We start from the raw sequence: 16,294 nt of genomic DNA on the forward strand, positions 1-16,294 counted from the left end.
GAAAAAGGGAGGAAAATCCAGGGCAGTCTGAAGAGTATCAAGGGAAATGGAGCAAGGAAAGATAAATAGAATAAAGGGCAGATTAGCCAAGGTTCAGCTGAATGACAGAGCGTTCCCGCTGGATGGTCGCCCCTTGTTCCACTGCTCCTCCTGAGGTAATGAAAAAGGATTTGATGAGCGGTCAACCACAGTCTGAAGGCAAGTACACGTTCTCACGCGCTATGATGGTTATTTGTTTCGAAGTGCCCATCGCCTGCGCCGGTCAAGGGACGAAGATGTCCAAGGTAATTAGAAATGATTTGCCTACAGAAATATCCAGCAGAGGGACAGAGATAAACAAGGGATTGTCGTGCTGGGAATCCGAGTCCTTGTGGTACACGGGCTAATGGAAATGTTTGAAGGTTAACATTTTTCATGGTCTGTATTAGCCGGCCTACAGAATCAACATTACAATAACTAAAATGGTTATCTTTGCTGCAAATATATATTTTTTTAAATGATAGGGGCACATTTGCAAAGCTTTGTCCAGGGCCCTTGCTATTTACTCTGCTCGTTTCGAATATAGTGAGGGGGAGGTTGGAAATGGCTTGTAGCGTTTTATATGAAAATATTTCTCAATAACAAATTCTCAGTCTAATAACACTGTGCACTTTAACACAGTTGATCAAAATGTCCTCGTTTGTAATGACTAAGAATGGGATTAAATCACCTGTCAAGGAAACATTGTACATTGTATTAGTTGCGGTTCAGTTTATTGTCACGTGTACCGAGGTACAGTGAAAAGGTTATTATGAGCGATATTTTGAGTCAATGCCTGTTCATGGCCAAAGCAACGAAAAAGGCAAATCATACACATGATGAAAGAAAGCCCAGCATTAAAGAAGGAAAACGATAGGGAGAAAAGTCATTGGATTTTCCCCAATATTTACATAAGAAAATTAAAAAATTACAGTGCGGGCAAATAAAAATGATGTAACAGCAATGAAGTGTTTAGCTTTCTTAATATTCATGAAAATATTCATTAATGGGAATGTGCTTCGAACAAGAGTAATTACATTGGACTTTAACCTAAAGGCATTTTGACTGAAAGTCAGAACAAGTTACTGTCAAACCAGGCTATTCATGAGACTGGGGACGAAGTGATTCCAACTATTGCATCCAGGGCAAGTGAAACACCATGTGGTTTTTTCTCTCGAATATTTAGAATTATTGAATGGTGACAGGACAGACAGACACCTTCAAAACAAAACATGTAGCAGCGTTGAGGATCAATAGGAGGACTTGAAAGAGGAATAGGCCAACAGATAATTCAAGATACAAGATACAAGATACATTTAATTGTCATTTGGACCCCTTGAGGTCCAAACGAAATGCCGTTTCTGCAGCCATACATTACAAACAAATAGACCCAAGACACAACATAATTTACATAATTTACATAATTTACAAAAAGAAGGCCAAATAAACTTATCTCTCCACTGCACTCTCTCCCCCCCCGATGTCAGAGTCAAAGTCACAGCCCCCGGCTGGCGATGGCGATTGTCCCGCGGCCATTAAAGCCACGCCGGGTGGTGCGAGGTCGCACACCGGGTTCTTGATGTTAGAGCCCCCGGCGTGCGCTCGCAGAGTCCCGCGGCCATTCCAAGCCGCGCGGGGCAGTGATGTAGGCCCCGCTCCAGGAGCTCTTCAACCCCGCAACTCGGGCGGGGGAAGTCGCCGTTGCGAGAGCCCTGAAAAGCGGTCTCCCTCCAGGGGAGGGTAATCAAACCTAGGCACAAAATGCTGGAGTAACTCAGCGGGACAGGCATCATCTCTGGAGAGAAAGAACGGGTGACCTCCGCTTCGAGACCCTTCTTCAGACTGAGAGTCAGTGGAGAGTCAGGACTTTCATATGAAGAAAGACGGGATAGCCTCGGCTTGTACTCGCTAGAATTTAGGAGATTGAGAGGGGATCTTATAGAAACTTACAAAATTCTTAAGGGGTTGGACAGGCTAGATGCAGGAAGATTGTTCCCGATGTTGGGGAAGTCCAGGACAAGGGGGTCACAGCTTAAGGATAGAGGGGAAATCCTTTAGGACCGAGATGAGAAAAACCGGCGGGCTTGCTGAGATGTTTCGGCCCGGGCGCAATGTCGCGCGCATAGTCCGGCGCCCCATCCAACTCGTGAACCGATGGCTGGCCATGAGAAGGAGGGGTGGTGGTGGTGTCGGCGGTAAGCGAAGGTCTGAAGGTCGGACAGCTAGCCGGGCTGCCGACTGACGGGGCCACAGGCGAGGAGCTGCTGCTGCACTCCATGGGCTGCACTACATCGGGACGGGTGAGGTGGGGCCAGACGCGGCGCTCCGACCCGACAGTCCCCTCGACCCGAGTAGTAGCTGTCAAATACGGGACGAGGGCGGACCAGTATGGAACAAATCAATTTAGCCCAATGTATGGGATGTCCCAGCTAATACGGGAGAGTTGGCAACCCTACAGGTGGGACTAGTGTAGATGGGTCATCTTAGTCCACGTGGACAGGTTAGGCTGGAGGGCCTGTTTCCATGCTGTATGACTCCGAGTCTACAAAACTGTAGCAAAACCATAGTAGACACAAGGAACTGTGGGTGCTGGTTTACAGAAAAAAAAGACACAAAATGCTGGAGTAACTCTTCGGGTCAGGCAGTATCTCTGGAGAACATGGATAGGTGATGTTTGGTCCCTACCCGAAACATCGCCTGTCCATGTTCTCCAGAGATGCTGCCTGACCCACGGAGTAAAAACCATAACACAGGAGAGAAAACTTAACAAGACCAAGGCTATGGATAGATAGCTCAGAGCTTTGAAAATGTGGAACAGATGTCCAGAAACAGCAAATGGACTGACTCTGGGTAAAACTAACTGAATGAAAACATGTTACGCCTCGAGACTGAGGCTTAAATCAGGAATACAGGCAGCTGGAGTTGAATAAATGGTGTGTGGAACAAGACGAGCTGTAAAACTGTGGCTTCGGTGCTTGTTGTGGATGGATAACGTGACCAGCACATTTCACAAATGTTCAGCAGCTTACTTGCTTTTCCCAGGAGAATGGGAAAAGCCTTATGCAAGGGCGAGAACAGTGCCGGTGGCTCAGCGGTAGAGTCGCTGCCTCACAGCGCCAGGGACCCGGGTTCGATCCTGTCTACGGGTGCTGCGTGCGTGGAATTTGTACGTTCTCCCCGTGACTGCGTGGGTTTCTCCGGGTGCACCAGTTTACTTCCACATCGCAAAGACGTGTGGGTTTGTAGGCGAATTGGCTTCTGTAAATTGTCCCCAGCGCGTAGGATAGAACTAGTGTTCCAGTGATCGATGGGCCGAAGGGCCTGTTTCCGTGCTGCATCTCCTCATCTAATACGTGTCCTGTCAGAATTTTAAAATTGTCATTTGGATCACTTCTCATCCTTCTAAACTCTAGCGAAAACAAACCTAGTCAATTTAATCTCTTTTAATCCCTGTTCCAGCACTTAGTCTGGTGATGCCCACAGATGTTGCTTGACCCGGTGAAGTCCTCCAGCAGATTACTTGTTTCATCAGTTCAGTGAATCATCCCTGTTCTCCCTCTATGTATATATCCCTGTGTATTAGCGTTTCTCTGGGCGGCAGTGACACAGTGGGTAGAGCTGCTGCCTGACAGTGCCAGAGACCCAGTTTTGATCCAAACCTCGGGTGCTGCTTGTGCGGAGTTTGCACAATCTCCTTGTGACCGTGTGGGTTTTCTCCGGCTGCTCCGGTTTCCTCCCCCATCACAAAGACGTGCAGGTTATTTGGTTGCTGTAAATTGCCTCTAGTGTGTAGGGAATGAATGAGAAAGTAGGATTACATAGAACTAGTGTGAACAGGTGATCGCGGGCCAGCATGGACTCAGTGGGCCGAAGGGCCTGCTTCCATGTTTTACCTTTCAAACAATCAATCAAAATGCAACATTATAAAATTGTTTAAGAAAGAACTGCAGATGCTGGAAAAATCGAAGGTAGACAAAAATGCTGGAGAAACTCAGCGGGTGAGGCCACATCGATGGAGCGAAGGAATAGGTGACGTTTCGGGCCGAGACCCTTCTTCAGACTGAAAAATTGCTGTAAAATTGTTACACATGTCTTGTCATTCATCACTGGTTACATGGTATTGAGGCGGCACGGTGGCGCAGCGTAAGAGTTGCTGCCTTACAGTGCCAGTTTGATCCTGACCACGGGTGCTGACTGTACGGAGTTTGTCCGTCCCCCCCGTGACCGCGTTGGTTTTCTCCGGGTGCTCCGGTTTCCTCCCACATTCCAAACACGTACAGGTTTGTAGGTTAATTGGCCTTTTTCATGTTGTAAATTGTCCCCAGTGTGTGTAGGATAGTGCTTGTGTGTGGGGATCTCTGGTTGGTGCAGACTCGGTGGGCTGGAGGGACTGTTCCCGTGATGTATCTCTAATAATACTACAATAAAAACTGATGAATCCAGGCTCAGAGTATTCTATATACCTGGACATACATGAATGAGTTGACTTTTATGTTCTCTTACTTTAAATGCAAATGTGTCCCTTGCTATTTAGGAAAATCCTTAAACATATCATCTGAGAGATTTCCATTGATGACGGTGCTTTTTTTTTAGATCGAATGCGAAACTGTTGGGTTGGAAATAAATGTCCTTGGCTTGTGACACTTTGGAGAGCGATCTTTCCCCTTGGCGACTTGGCCATTGTTTACACTGCTCAGTGATCCTCTAATCATTTATCTCACCGTAGTTTGTTAAACAGAAGGACAAGTCTGTAGATATTTTTAAGGTGGATCTTCATAGATTGTGGATTCGTACGGGTGTCAGGGGTTACGGGGAGATGGCAGGAGAATGGGGTTGAGAGGGAATGATAGATCAACCATGATTGAATGGTGGAGTAGACTCGATGGGCCGAATGGCCTAATACTGCTCCTATAACTTATTAGTACTAATTAAATGCCACATTTGTTGTACTCCAAAATTACTTTATTGGGCATAAAGTGCTTGTGGATATCTCAAGGACACAGAACACGCTGTATCAGGGTTGGGTTTATCATTGTCAAGTGTACTGAGGTACAGTGAAAAGCATTTGGTTGTGTGTTGTCCAATCGAATCAGATAACACTCTACATAAATCATCGGTCGTTGGTCAGCACGGACTCGGTGGGCCGAAGGGCCTGTTTCCACGCTGTATCTCTAAACTCCAAAGATAGCCCAGGCGGTTTGGATCAGTCAGTCAGAAGGGTCCCGACCTTCTGTCCATCCATCCCCTCCTGAGATGCAACCTGACCCGCTGAGTTACTCCAGCACTTTGTGTTTTGGTTTGGGGACAATCTGTGCATTTTATTTCAGGCACTTCAAATTGTGTAATTAACTCTTTTAGCCCCCATTCCCCATTGCCACGTTGTGCATTCAAACTGCATAGGAAGGAACTGCAGGTGTGGTTCAGACCAAATCTAGACACAAAATGCTGGAGTAACTCAGCCGGAACAGGCAGCATCTCTGGAGAGAAGGAGTGGGTGACGTTTTGGGTCGAGACCCTTCTAGAGTTGAGGGGAAGTGGACAAGGAGGCATACATACAAACAGTTAAATCAACCAGGAGGGCAGTGAAATTAGTCACCACCAGTTCAACCCGAAACGTCACCCATTCCTTCTCTCCAGAGATGCTGCCTGCCCCGCTGAGTTACTCCAGCTTTTTGTGCCTATCTCTAGTTTAGTTTAGTTATCGTCACGTGTAATGAGGTACAGTGAAAAGCTTTAGTTGCTTGCTATCCAGTTAGCAGAAAGACAATGCATGATTACAATCGAGCCGTTTACAGTGTACAGATATGGAATAATGAGTTGCAAGGTAAAGCCAGCAAGGATAGTCCGGAGTAGACTCTCGTGTAGGATAGTGTTAGTGTGTATGGTGATCGCTGGCCAGTACGGATTCGGCGGGCCGAAGGGCATGGTTCCGTGCTGTGATGTCGAAAGTAAACTAAAGACTGAAGCTGCGGATTGTGCCCACCTCGTTCTGTCGTCGCTTCAGAACCGCGGCGTTGCGACAGCAATTGCACAAAAACACAGCCAGCCACGATTTGCTGGGATCCCAGTGCGCTCCAGATCCTCACTCCGTCTCTTCTCCCCTGACTTCGGGGATGCTAAACAGTAACAAGCCTCCAACAGCACCCCATTCATCCCTCCTCTCTGTGGAGACGCTGCCTGTCCCGCTGAGTTACTCTGTCCAGCATGTTGTGAGTCTTCTCGTAATCGGATGATTTAAGCCTCTTATATTCGTTGACCAACCCCCCCCCCCCCCTAACTTGTACAAAAGTTTCAGTTTCCATCTGCAAACGCCCCCCTCTCCTCCTCCCCCTTGTCTTAGGTCGACCCTTGCACCAGTACCAGCCTCGTCTCCTGCGCCCGGAAATGTTGCAATTTGCAGCCACAGGGGACAAGAGAGGAGAAGTAAACAGCGGGCTGTAACTAAAGTCCCCACACGCACTTTAATTCCATCCCAGCCACTAAATCCCCCTCAAAATCCACCCTCTGTCAGTCACACCGCAATAATTCATTAGTTTGCCTGGCGGGGCATTAATCCTTCCCCCCCCCCCCCCCCCCCCCCCCCCCCCCCCCCCCCCCCCCCCCCCTCCCCACACCCCCCCCCCCCCCCCCCCCCCCCCCCCGGCGCTTGTATCTAAACCCCCCCCACACACACACACACACACACACACACACACACACCAGCCCCCCCCGAGAAGCTCCACGGCTCCGAGATCGGCTCGGTCTCTCTTTGCAAAAGATTAACCTTTGATGGGACGCTCGGGAGCGAGCAGCCCTCCCCTCCCCTCCCGCTCCATCCCAACCCACCTGTGAGCAAGACATGGGCAACTGTGTCAAGTCGCCGCTCAGAAACCTGTCGATCAAGGTATGTGTCTCAGTTTGGTAGAGAAGATGTAATGCAGTGCAGGTTCATCTGTGTGGTCGCTCAGTAAAAACGCGTGGGGTCGCGAAGTGTTGGGTGGGTGGGTGGGGGGGGATCAATATATCGGAATAGAGAGAGAGAGAGGGGTAGACAGGGGTGGGGGGCAGCCACTGATTCAGAGCTAGACAGCAGCTTTGAGTTCCATTGCAGTCTGCGTTGCAAAAATCAGTGTAGCACCTTACAAAGTATTGTGTGTTATTGTAGTGTAAATGTACTCGTCTCGCACCTGTCTCGTCTCCCCCCTTTCCCCCTCCTCAATAGTTTAGTTTGCTAAATTAAATCAACGAAGCATTTACAACATTGAGCCTGCATTATTAAATTAAAAAGGCTACTATATAGCCTTGTAGAGCCCTGTACTGTACAGCCTTCCAATGTAGACAGACACAAAATGCTGGAGTAACTCAGCGGGACAGGCAACATCTCTGGAGAGAAGGAATGGGTGACGTTTTGGGTCGAGACCCTTCTTCAGACTGGGAGTCAGGGGAAAGGGAAACGAGGGATAACAGACGGTGATGTAGAGAGATAGAGAAGAATGAATGAAAGATGTGCAAAGCAGTAACGATGATAGAGGAAACAGTTCATTGTTAGCTGTTTGTTGGGTGGAAACGAGAACCTGGTGCGACTTAGGGGTGATGATGAGAGAGGGAATGCAGGGGTTACTTGAAGTTAGAGAAATCAATGCTCACACCACTGGGATGTAAGCTGCCCAAACGAAATATGAAATGCTGTTCCTCCAATTTGCGTTTAGCCCCACACTGACCATGGAGGGGGCTTAGGACAGAAATGTCAGCGTGGGAATGTAATAATGCAGGCTCAATGCTATATAGTCTTCTAGAGTACTACTGTAGAGCCATCTAATGTAATAATGCAGGCTCAATACTGTATAGTCTTCTAGAGTACTACTGTAGAGCCATCTAATGTAATAATGCGGGCTCAATACTGTATAGTCTTCTAGAGTACTACTGTAGAGCCATCTAATGTAATAATGCAGGCTCAATACTGTATAGTCTTCTAGAGTACTACTGTAGAGCCATCTAATGTAATAATGCAGGCTCAATACTGTATAGTCTTCTCAGCTTAAGAGCAGCATGTGCACTGAATATTTAAAGAGCAGGGAGGAAAGTAAATCCTAGTCAACGCAATATTTATTGGCATGCCAGAAGTTTTCCGGCCTGATTTAACTTGTAGTGAGGTTTGCAATGCATGTGAGTTCTCTTCAGGAATACACAAAGTGATCGGTCGGTTTATTTTGTGCGAGTGAGACGCGTGCCCGGCCGGCTGGGGTTTAATCTGTTTTGTGTGTGTGTGTGCTGTGATGTTCCGGGGGTGCAAAAGATTCGGCAGGAGGACAAAAGCAGCTACAAAGTAGTGAGGAACAGCCGGGACAAAGTGTCGGAAGGGACGGCGGCGCCACCTCCCCCTGCAGCCGACGGCTACCAGGAGCCCCTGCTGGCCCTCACTCACAGCTGCGCCCTTATGCACAACCTCCTGGGGCCCGCCTGCATATTCCTCAGGAAAGGCTTCGCCGAGAGGCAGGCTGTACGTAAGTCTTATACTGCAATTGAAGCATCCGTCACAAGAGCTCGCTCCATTGCATTCACCCCCCTCCTGCCCTCTCCCATCCCCCTCCCTCCTCTCTCCTCTCACCCCACTGGCTTGTGGCAATAATCGAAGATCATTTCATGCGAGTCAAGTGTTTTATTGTCATATGTCCCAAACAGAACAATGAAGCGATGAAATTCTTACTAGCAGCAGCACAACGGAATATCTAAATATTGTACTCGTAATATATGCATATATATTATATTATATATATATATTATGTAGAATAGTGTTCACAGAGTACTATGTTTGCATATTCTGCTGTGCTGCTGCAAGTAAAAATGTCATGTGTGTACACACACACACACACTCACACTCACACTCACACACACACACTCACACACACACACACACACACACACTCACTCACACACACACACACACATACCCACACACACAACGATATATATATGTATACACAAAATGCTGGAGTAAATCAGCGGAATAGGCAACATTTCTGGAGAGAAAAATGGGTGACGATTCAGGGTCGAGAGCCTTCTTCAGCCTGGCAGGCTGAGATACTCCAGCATTTTGTCTATCTTTGGTTTAAACCAGCATCTGCAGTTGCTTCCTTCACTATATATATATATATACACACACACACACATACATACACACACACACACACACATACATATACTGTGTATATACACACACACACACACACATAACAGCAGGCAGATTCAGCGCTCTCATTTCTGCAGGCTCTTTTCTTCAATTTATAATAATTATAAATACGCTCTCCTAATGTGTGTACTACAGCAGAGATTGAAGCTTTCACTCCATGCATTGGGAGTTTAGGAGCAAAGATCCGTTTTTGTTTTCGTTCCGTTCCCATTCACAAACATAAACACAATGATAATTTAATTCCCAATCATAAAATTTAATTCCTTGTAGAGAAATTGCCTGGTCGCCGAAAGAGAACCAAAGGAAAACAAATACTTAGCAAAGATGGGTTTTAGCATAAAGAAAGCATGTTGTTCCCTTGAACTGCTGGATCCCATCTCCCCAAACTGTTGTGCTGCTATTATTTATTACCCCGCCGGACCTCGGCTCGGCTCAATGCTTCGCAGCAGTGAAGATCCCAGCCACTTTGCCCATCTGAAGAATGGTCTCAACCCGAAACGTCACCCATTCCTTCTCTCCAGTGATGCTGCCTGTCCCGCTGAGCTACTCCAGCATTTTGTGTCTCCCTCCCACCAATTTGATGTTGCTTTTTCAGAGCGCCGACCACAGTCACCTATCTCCAGTCTCACTGCAGGGGGATCTCCGAGGAGATGGATGGCACCTCGGTGTATTAAGAAGGCAGTGTTCAACTTTCTCCGGATCCGGCTTAATCCTTCCCAATAATCCTCTCTGCGTGTCCCTCCTGCTCTGTGCAGCTTTTAAAAAATGATCTTATTTTCGGTAGCCCGGGGCCCGGAACATCTACTGCTCAACTTAGCATTTCCACTGTTTTTCTACTGTTGCCAAATATAGTAAAATATCCCCACTGAATCACACAGGGCGGAAATAGTCCCTTCGGCCCATCGTGCCCGTGCCGGACCTAACCCCAATCCTATTTCCAGCACTCTGACCATAACCATATTTGCCAGAGTGCTCGTCCAAACACTGTCCTTAAAGTTTAGGAAGGAACGGCAGATGCTGGATTACACTGAAGATGGGTCTGTTTCACCGCTGCAGGGAAATAACACTGTACTGAGAACATTTGAAACTTAGAAACATTTGAAGTCTTTGTGTACTGCCTAGATGAGGTCTGCTGTATGTTTTCACCGGTTTAGAAACATAGAAAATAGGTGCAGGAGTAGGCCATTCGGCCCTTCAAGCCTGTACCGCCATTCAATATGGTCATGGCTGATCATCCAACTCAGTATCCCGTACCTGCCTTCTCTCCATACCCCCTGATCCCTCTAGCCACAAGGGCCACAACTAACTCCCTCTTAAATATAGCCAATGAACTGGCCTCAACTACCTTCTGTGGCAGAGAGTTCCAGAGATTCACCACTCTCTGCGTGAAAAATGTTTTTCTCATCTCAGTTCTAAAGGATTTCCCCCTCTGTCCTTAAGCTGTGACCCCTTGTCCTGGACTTCCCCAACATCGGGAACAATCTTCCTGCATCTAGCCTGTCCAATCCCTTAAGAATTTTGTAAGTTTCTATAAGATCCCCCCTCAATCTCCTAAATTTTAGCGAGTACAAGCCGAATCTATCCAGTCTTTCTTCATAAGAAAGTCCTGACATCCCAGGAATCAGTCTGGTGAACCTTCTCTGCACTCCCTCTGTGGCAAGAATCTCCTTCCTCAGATTAGGAGACCAAAACTGTACGCAATACTCCAGGTGTGGTCTCACCATCACCCTGTACAACTGCAGTAGAACCTCCCTGGTCCTATACTCAAATCCTTTTGCTATGAATGCCAACATACCATTCGCTTTCTTCACTGCCTGCTGCACCTGCATGCCTACTTTCAATGACTGGTGTGCCATGACACCCAGGTCTCGTTGCATCTCCCCTTTTCCTAATCGGCCACCATTTAGATAATAGTCAGCTTTCCTGTTTTTGCCACCAAAGTGGATAACTTCACATTTATCCACATTATACTGCATCTGAATGCAAAAACAATGCATTTCACTGTACTTAGGCACATGTGACCTTAAGGTATCATTGAATTGGTTACAGGGCAATTGGAAAGTAATAACAGGATTAGGCAGCAATTTATGTCAGGGAAGTTTTGTTTGACAAACCTGTTGGAGCTTATAGGTTGTAACCCAACAGAACAGATAAGGATAGATCCATGAATGTGGCATGTAAGGACTTTAATAAGATGTCACGGAAAAGATGATTACACTACATAAGGTAGAGCTTAGCTGTGAAGTATTGCTGCAAATCGAGGCCTGGTTAATCATGGGCGGCTCGGTGGCGCAGCGGTAGAGTTGCTGCCTTACAGCGCCAGAGACGCGGGTTCGATCCTGACTACGGGTGCTGCTGTCTGCACGGAGTTCGTCCGTTCTCCCCGTGACCTGCGTGAGTTTTCTCCGAGGCCTTCCACACTCCAAAGACGTACAGGTTTGTAGGTGAATTGGCTTGGTTTAAATGTAAATTGTCCCTAGCGCTGCTGTGCGGGCATCGCTGGTCGGCGCAGACACAGTGGGCTGTAAATCTGAACTCTAAAGTAATAAAAGCATAATGATTCTCTGGAATTCTTGTAGCAAAAAGACAGACTCAGTCTTTGAATTTATTCCAAGCCGAGATCAATATATTTTTAGATCTTGAAGGAATCAGGGAATATGGGGTTAGTGCAGGATACTGAGGCAAAAGGCATCCAGCTCCAATTATATATCAGTCTGAAGAAGGGTTTCAACCCGAAACATTGCCTATATCCTTCGCTCCATAGATGCTGCCTCACCCGCTGAGTTTCTCCAGCAATTTTGTCTACCTCCAATCATACTGGGCTGTGATGAGACTTGAGCTAAAATGTTATTGAGTGGTGAAGCAAATGGCCTGCTCCTGCTTCTATTTCAATGTTCTTGTTGCTCTCTAAACCTTTCTGCCAAGACCACTCCCCTCCTGGCAGATGCTCCTTAAAACCTACCTCATCTCTTCTGACACCTCATGCAGCACGATGTCAAATTGAGTGTGTGCCCAGGGGCGTGTAAATTCAGATTCAGATTCAGATTCAATTTTAATTGTCATTGTCAGTGTACAGTACAGAGACAACGAAATGCATTTAGCATCTCCCTGGAAGAGCGACATAGCAAACGAGAATAAATAATAATAAGTGACCTCGCAGTCACCGAGGTACGTTGTTGAGTAACCTCGTGCCTCCGGACATTTCGCCAGACTTTATTAGTACGGGTGTCTGAGGTTATGGGGAGATAGCAGGAGAACGGAGTTAAGGGGAAGAGATAGATCAGCCGTGATTGAATGGCAGAGACTTAACCATATAACAATTACAGCACGGAAACAGGCCATCCCGGCCCTTCTAGTCCGTGCCGAACACGTATTCTCCCCTAGTCCCATCTACCTGCACTCAGACCATAACCCTCCATTCCTTTCCCGTCCATATAACTGTCTAATTTATTTTTAAATGATAAAATCGAAACCTGCCTCCACCACCTTCACTGGAAGCTCATTCCACACAGCCACCACTCTCTGAGTAAAGAAGTTCCCCCTCATGTTACCCCTAAACGTCTGGTCCCTTAATTCTCAAGTCATGTCCTCTTGTTTGAATCTTCCCTACTCTCAGTGGGAAAAGCTTATCCAGGTCAACTCTGTCCATTCCTCTCATCATTTTAAAGACCTCTATCAAGTCCCCCCTTAACCTTCTGCGCTCCAAAGAATAAAGACCTAACTTGTTCAACCTTTCTCTGTAACTTAGTTGCTGAAACTTGATGGGCCGAATGGCCTAATTCTACTCCTATCACATCTGACCTTATGCCGTAGAGGTGGTACATGAATGTGGGCTGGTGTTGACCTGCTGAAGCGGCAGACCTCTGCGTGGTGCCGGGAGGCCACAAAGAGAAGATGATTTGTTTTGTCACCTCATTTGTGTTCAGTTTTCTGGCAGGAAGTCTGAGCCAGTGGAACTCTCTCCTCCTGCTCATCGGAGCTTGCAACTCCGACACCAGCAAGCACTGGCTGCCTTTTTATTATCTGCTTCATTCCTCCTTTGTGATGGGAAGAGCACAATGTTTCTGATTACAATAACAAAATTAACTGACCATGACTTGGCTAATCGGGAATACATAAGGCCAACGGTCATGCAGTCTGGATGGATTGTTTCCCAGAGACAAATGTGGGTGGAAAATAGAGTACAGTTTATTCTAGAGATACATGGAGAGACTGGCGATTTTCAAATGAAAGGGTGGTGACCTCTGATGCTGTCTATGTGGAGTTTGCATGTTCTCCCCAAGACCTCATGGGTTTCCCCCATGTGTTTAAGCCTCCTCCCACACCCAATGGCATGCAGGCTGGCAGGATAATTGACTGCTGTAAAATGGCCCCTTCTGTATGTGAGGGGTATTGTTTGTGGGGGAGTTGATGGGAATGTGGGGAGAATCAAGTAGGAATGGTGTAACTGGCTGCTTGATGGTGGGCAGGGACCAGGTGGGCCGAACGGCCTGTCTCTACGCTGATCAACTCAATGCAAACGTTAAGCCTTCATTGGCACACTCCTCCCAAGTGACACAAAGGCCTTTCATATCATAAAGCTGGTAGACGCAAAACGCTGGAGTGGGACAGGCAGCATCTCTGGAGAGAAGGAATGGTTGACATTTCGGGTCAAGACCCTTCCTCAGGCTGATGTTATGACCATATCATAAAGCTGTTTGCATCAGGGCCCATGTTCGCAATGATAGGGGTTGGCTGCATACAAATTGTTGTCAACAAGACAATTCCCATTACAATTACATTCAAATGATTTTGGATGAAATTTACAGAGACGGACAATTTTCAGATAAACGGCACCAGAGGATTGCAAATGTGCGATTTGTTTCGGAAGGGGAGATGGATTAACCCTGCAAAAGGGACACAAACTCTGAAGTAACTCAGCGGGTCAGGCGGCATCTCTGGAGAAAATGGATGGGTGACATTTTGGGTGAGGGCCTTTCTTATCTGGACACCCAGTCTTGGACAATGTCAGCGAAACTCAGGTCCCGAGAAGCAATTAAAGAAAAGCATCGGCAAGTCATTCTTTCCACGTAGATCTTTGCTGTCCCACTCCTGATTGTTGTAGAGCACCCCCAGTGCTGTAAACTTATTCTAAAAAGATTCAGTTCCACCAGAGTTACATCATTATTACACTGTGGTAGTAAGAAGCCAATTGTATTCATAGTTATAGAATAGTATGTAATGACCAAAGCATTTAGAAGGGTCTCGACCCGAAATGTCACCCATTCCTTCTCTCCACAGATGCTGCCTGTCCCGCATTTTGTGTTTGTCTACCTTTGATTTAAACCAGCATCTGCAGTTCTTTCCTACACATTTAGAAGTCTCGACCTGAAACGCCACCCATCCTTTTCTCCACCGATGCTGCCTGACCCGCTGAGTTACTCCAGCACTTAGTGTCTATCTCTGGTATAAACCAGCATCTGCAGTTCCTTTCTACACATTTTGTCTGCAGTTCCTTGTTGCAACTGAGAAAGCGGGTGGTCTTCTTGTGTTGAAGTAATCCACGCTGAGGCTGGAGGTTAGCCTCTTCCTACTTGGTCCTCAGCGGTAGAGTGCGTTGTTTGGGTGTAATGCCCCTGTCCCACTTAGGAAACCTGAACGGAAAACGTGTGGTTCCCGGAGGTTGCAGGTAGTGGAAGCAGGTAGGGAGACTGACAAAAACCTCCAGGAACCTCACGGAAACCATGGGTGGGGCGCAAAGTCTCCAGAGGTTTCCGTTCAGGTTTCCTAAGTGGGACAGGGGCATTACTATACCTGGTGTTGGCACTTCAGTCCCAGCAAAGATGCTCTTACCACCAAGCAGCTTATTCAGTAGGGACCCTCTCTTTATCATGTATCTGTACACTGTGGACGGCTCGATTACTAATCACGTATTACCTTTCCGCTGACTGGTTAGCAAGCAACCAAAGCTTTTCACTGTACCTCGGTACACGTGACAATAAACTAGACTCAACTCAACCATCGTCACTTACTACACGTAGAAATAAATGATGATCATTGAACCGAGGCGATCGAACGATCCCAAAGCCCAAGTAATTATCCTTCTGTGTTTAAGAAGGAACTGCAGATGCTGGAAAATCGAAGGTAGACAAAAGTGCTGGAGAAACTCAGCGGGTGCAGCAGCATCTATGGAGCGAAGGAAATAGGCAACGTTTCGGGCCAAAACCCTTCCGTTATCCTTCTGCGTGACCCGCCACTTTAAGGAGAAAAGGAATGAAAAACCAGGAAGAAACAATATGCGAATTCCATATTAAATATCAAGACGTGGTAATTTCAAGCAATCTCTGCTGTCTCATGATTCATGTAACTGCTCTGACTCTCTGCTCCATGTTTACCGATTCATCTAACCCTCGAAAGTGATTCATTCCCTTCTAATTCCTCCTGGGCACCAGAGATGGTGTTCTCGATTTATTATTGTCGGTCTGAGTAGTCAGTTTGTGTAAACAAGCCACGGCTCTCCGTCTCTGACCAAGCCGAGCGTGTGGGTGAAGGGAATGTGGCACAGATATATTGTGCAGCGCGAATGTTAACTCGGCGATCTGCGAGGGGGGGGGATGTTTGTCGATCCGGGTGATGGCATCCAGGACTGTGTGCTCGGGAAGCCTCATTGGTAATCGCCACCACTCTCGGCCATTAGCACGCTGCCTGCTTTTTCACTGGGGAGTGAGCGAAGATTTCATGCTGGGCTTCAGCTTGGGGTGAAGGGGGAGAGAGAGCTCGCTCGCTCATGAATCAGAAGGCCGTTGGGCCAAGCTGCATGCTCTCAGCACAGATACTGTACCATGTGTAGGAAGGAACTGCCGATTGCTGGTTTACACCGGGGATAGACTCAAAATGCCGGGGAAACTCAGCGGGACAGGCAGCATCTCTGGAGAGAAGGAATGGGTGACGTCTCGGGTCGAGACCCTTCTTCAGCACAGATAGTAAGGTGACCTTTCACAGAAGTGCCCTGCACAGTCCAATGTGCTGACTAGTGGGGTGACACATTAAACTGGGGCTCTGTCTGTGCTCTCTTTACTTTAGACTTTAGAGATACAGTGCGGAAACAGGCCCTTCGGTCCACCGAGT

At 47.2% G+C, this 16,294-nt stretch overlaps 1 protein-coding gene across 4 annotated transcripts in view; it reads left to right on the forward strand.

Moving 5' to 3' along the window:
• The window catches only part of LOC129709132 (calcium-binding protein 1-like), an 85,025-nt gene that overhangs the window by 46,756 nt on the left and 21,975 nt on the right, over positions 1 to 16,294 (forward strand). The window contains exons 1-2 of one of the 4 annotated variants that reach the window (XM_055655260.1): positions 6,760 to 6,901; positions 8,294 to 8,497. The exons of 2 other annotated variants lie outside the window; for them this stretch is intronic. In XM_055655260.1, coding sequence (XP_055511235.1) covers positions 6,857 to 6,901; positions 8,294 to 8,497 — 249 coding nt within the window. In that variant the 5' untranslated portion in view covers positions 6,760 to 6,856. Of the gene's footprint in view, positions 1 to 6,759; positions 6,902 to 8,293; positions 8,498 to 16,294 lie in introns of those variants that run through there. One more of the 4 variants, XM_055655262.1, reaches the window with a different exon arrangement.

Source organism: Leucoraja erinacea, chromosome 25 (genome assembly GCF_028641065.1).
Source record: "Leucoraja erinacea ecotype New England chromosome 25, Leri_hhj_1, whole genome shotgun sequence".
Classification (NCBI taxonomy): domain Eukaryota; kingdom Metazoa; phylum Chordata; class Chondrichthyes; order Rajiformes; family Rajidae; genus Leucoraja; species Leucoraja erinaceus.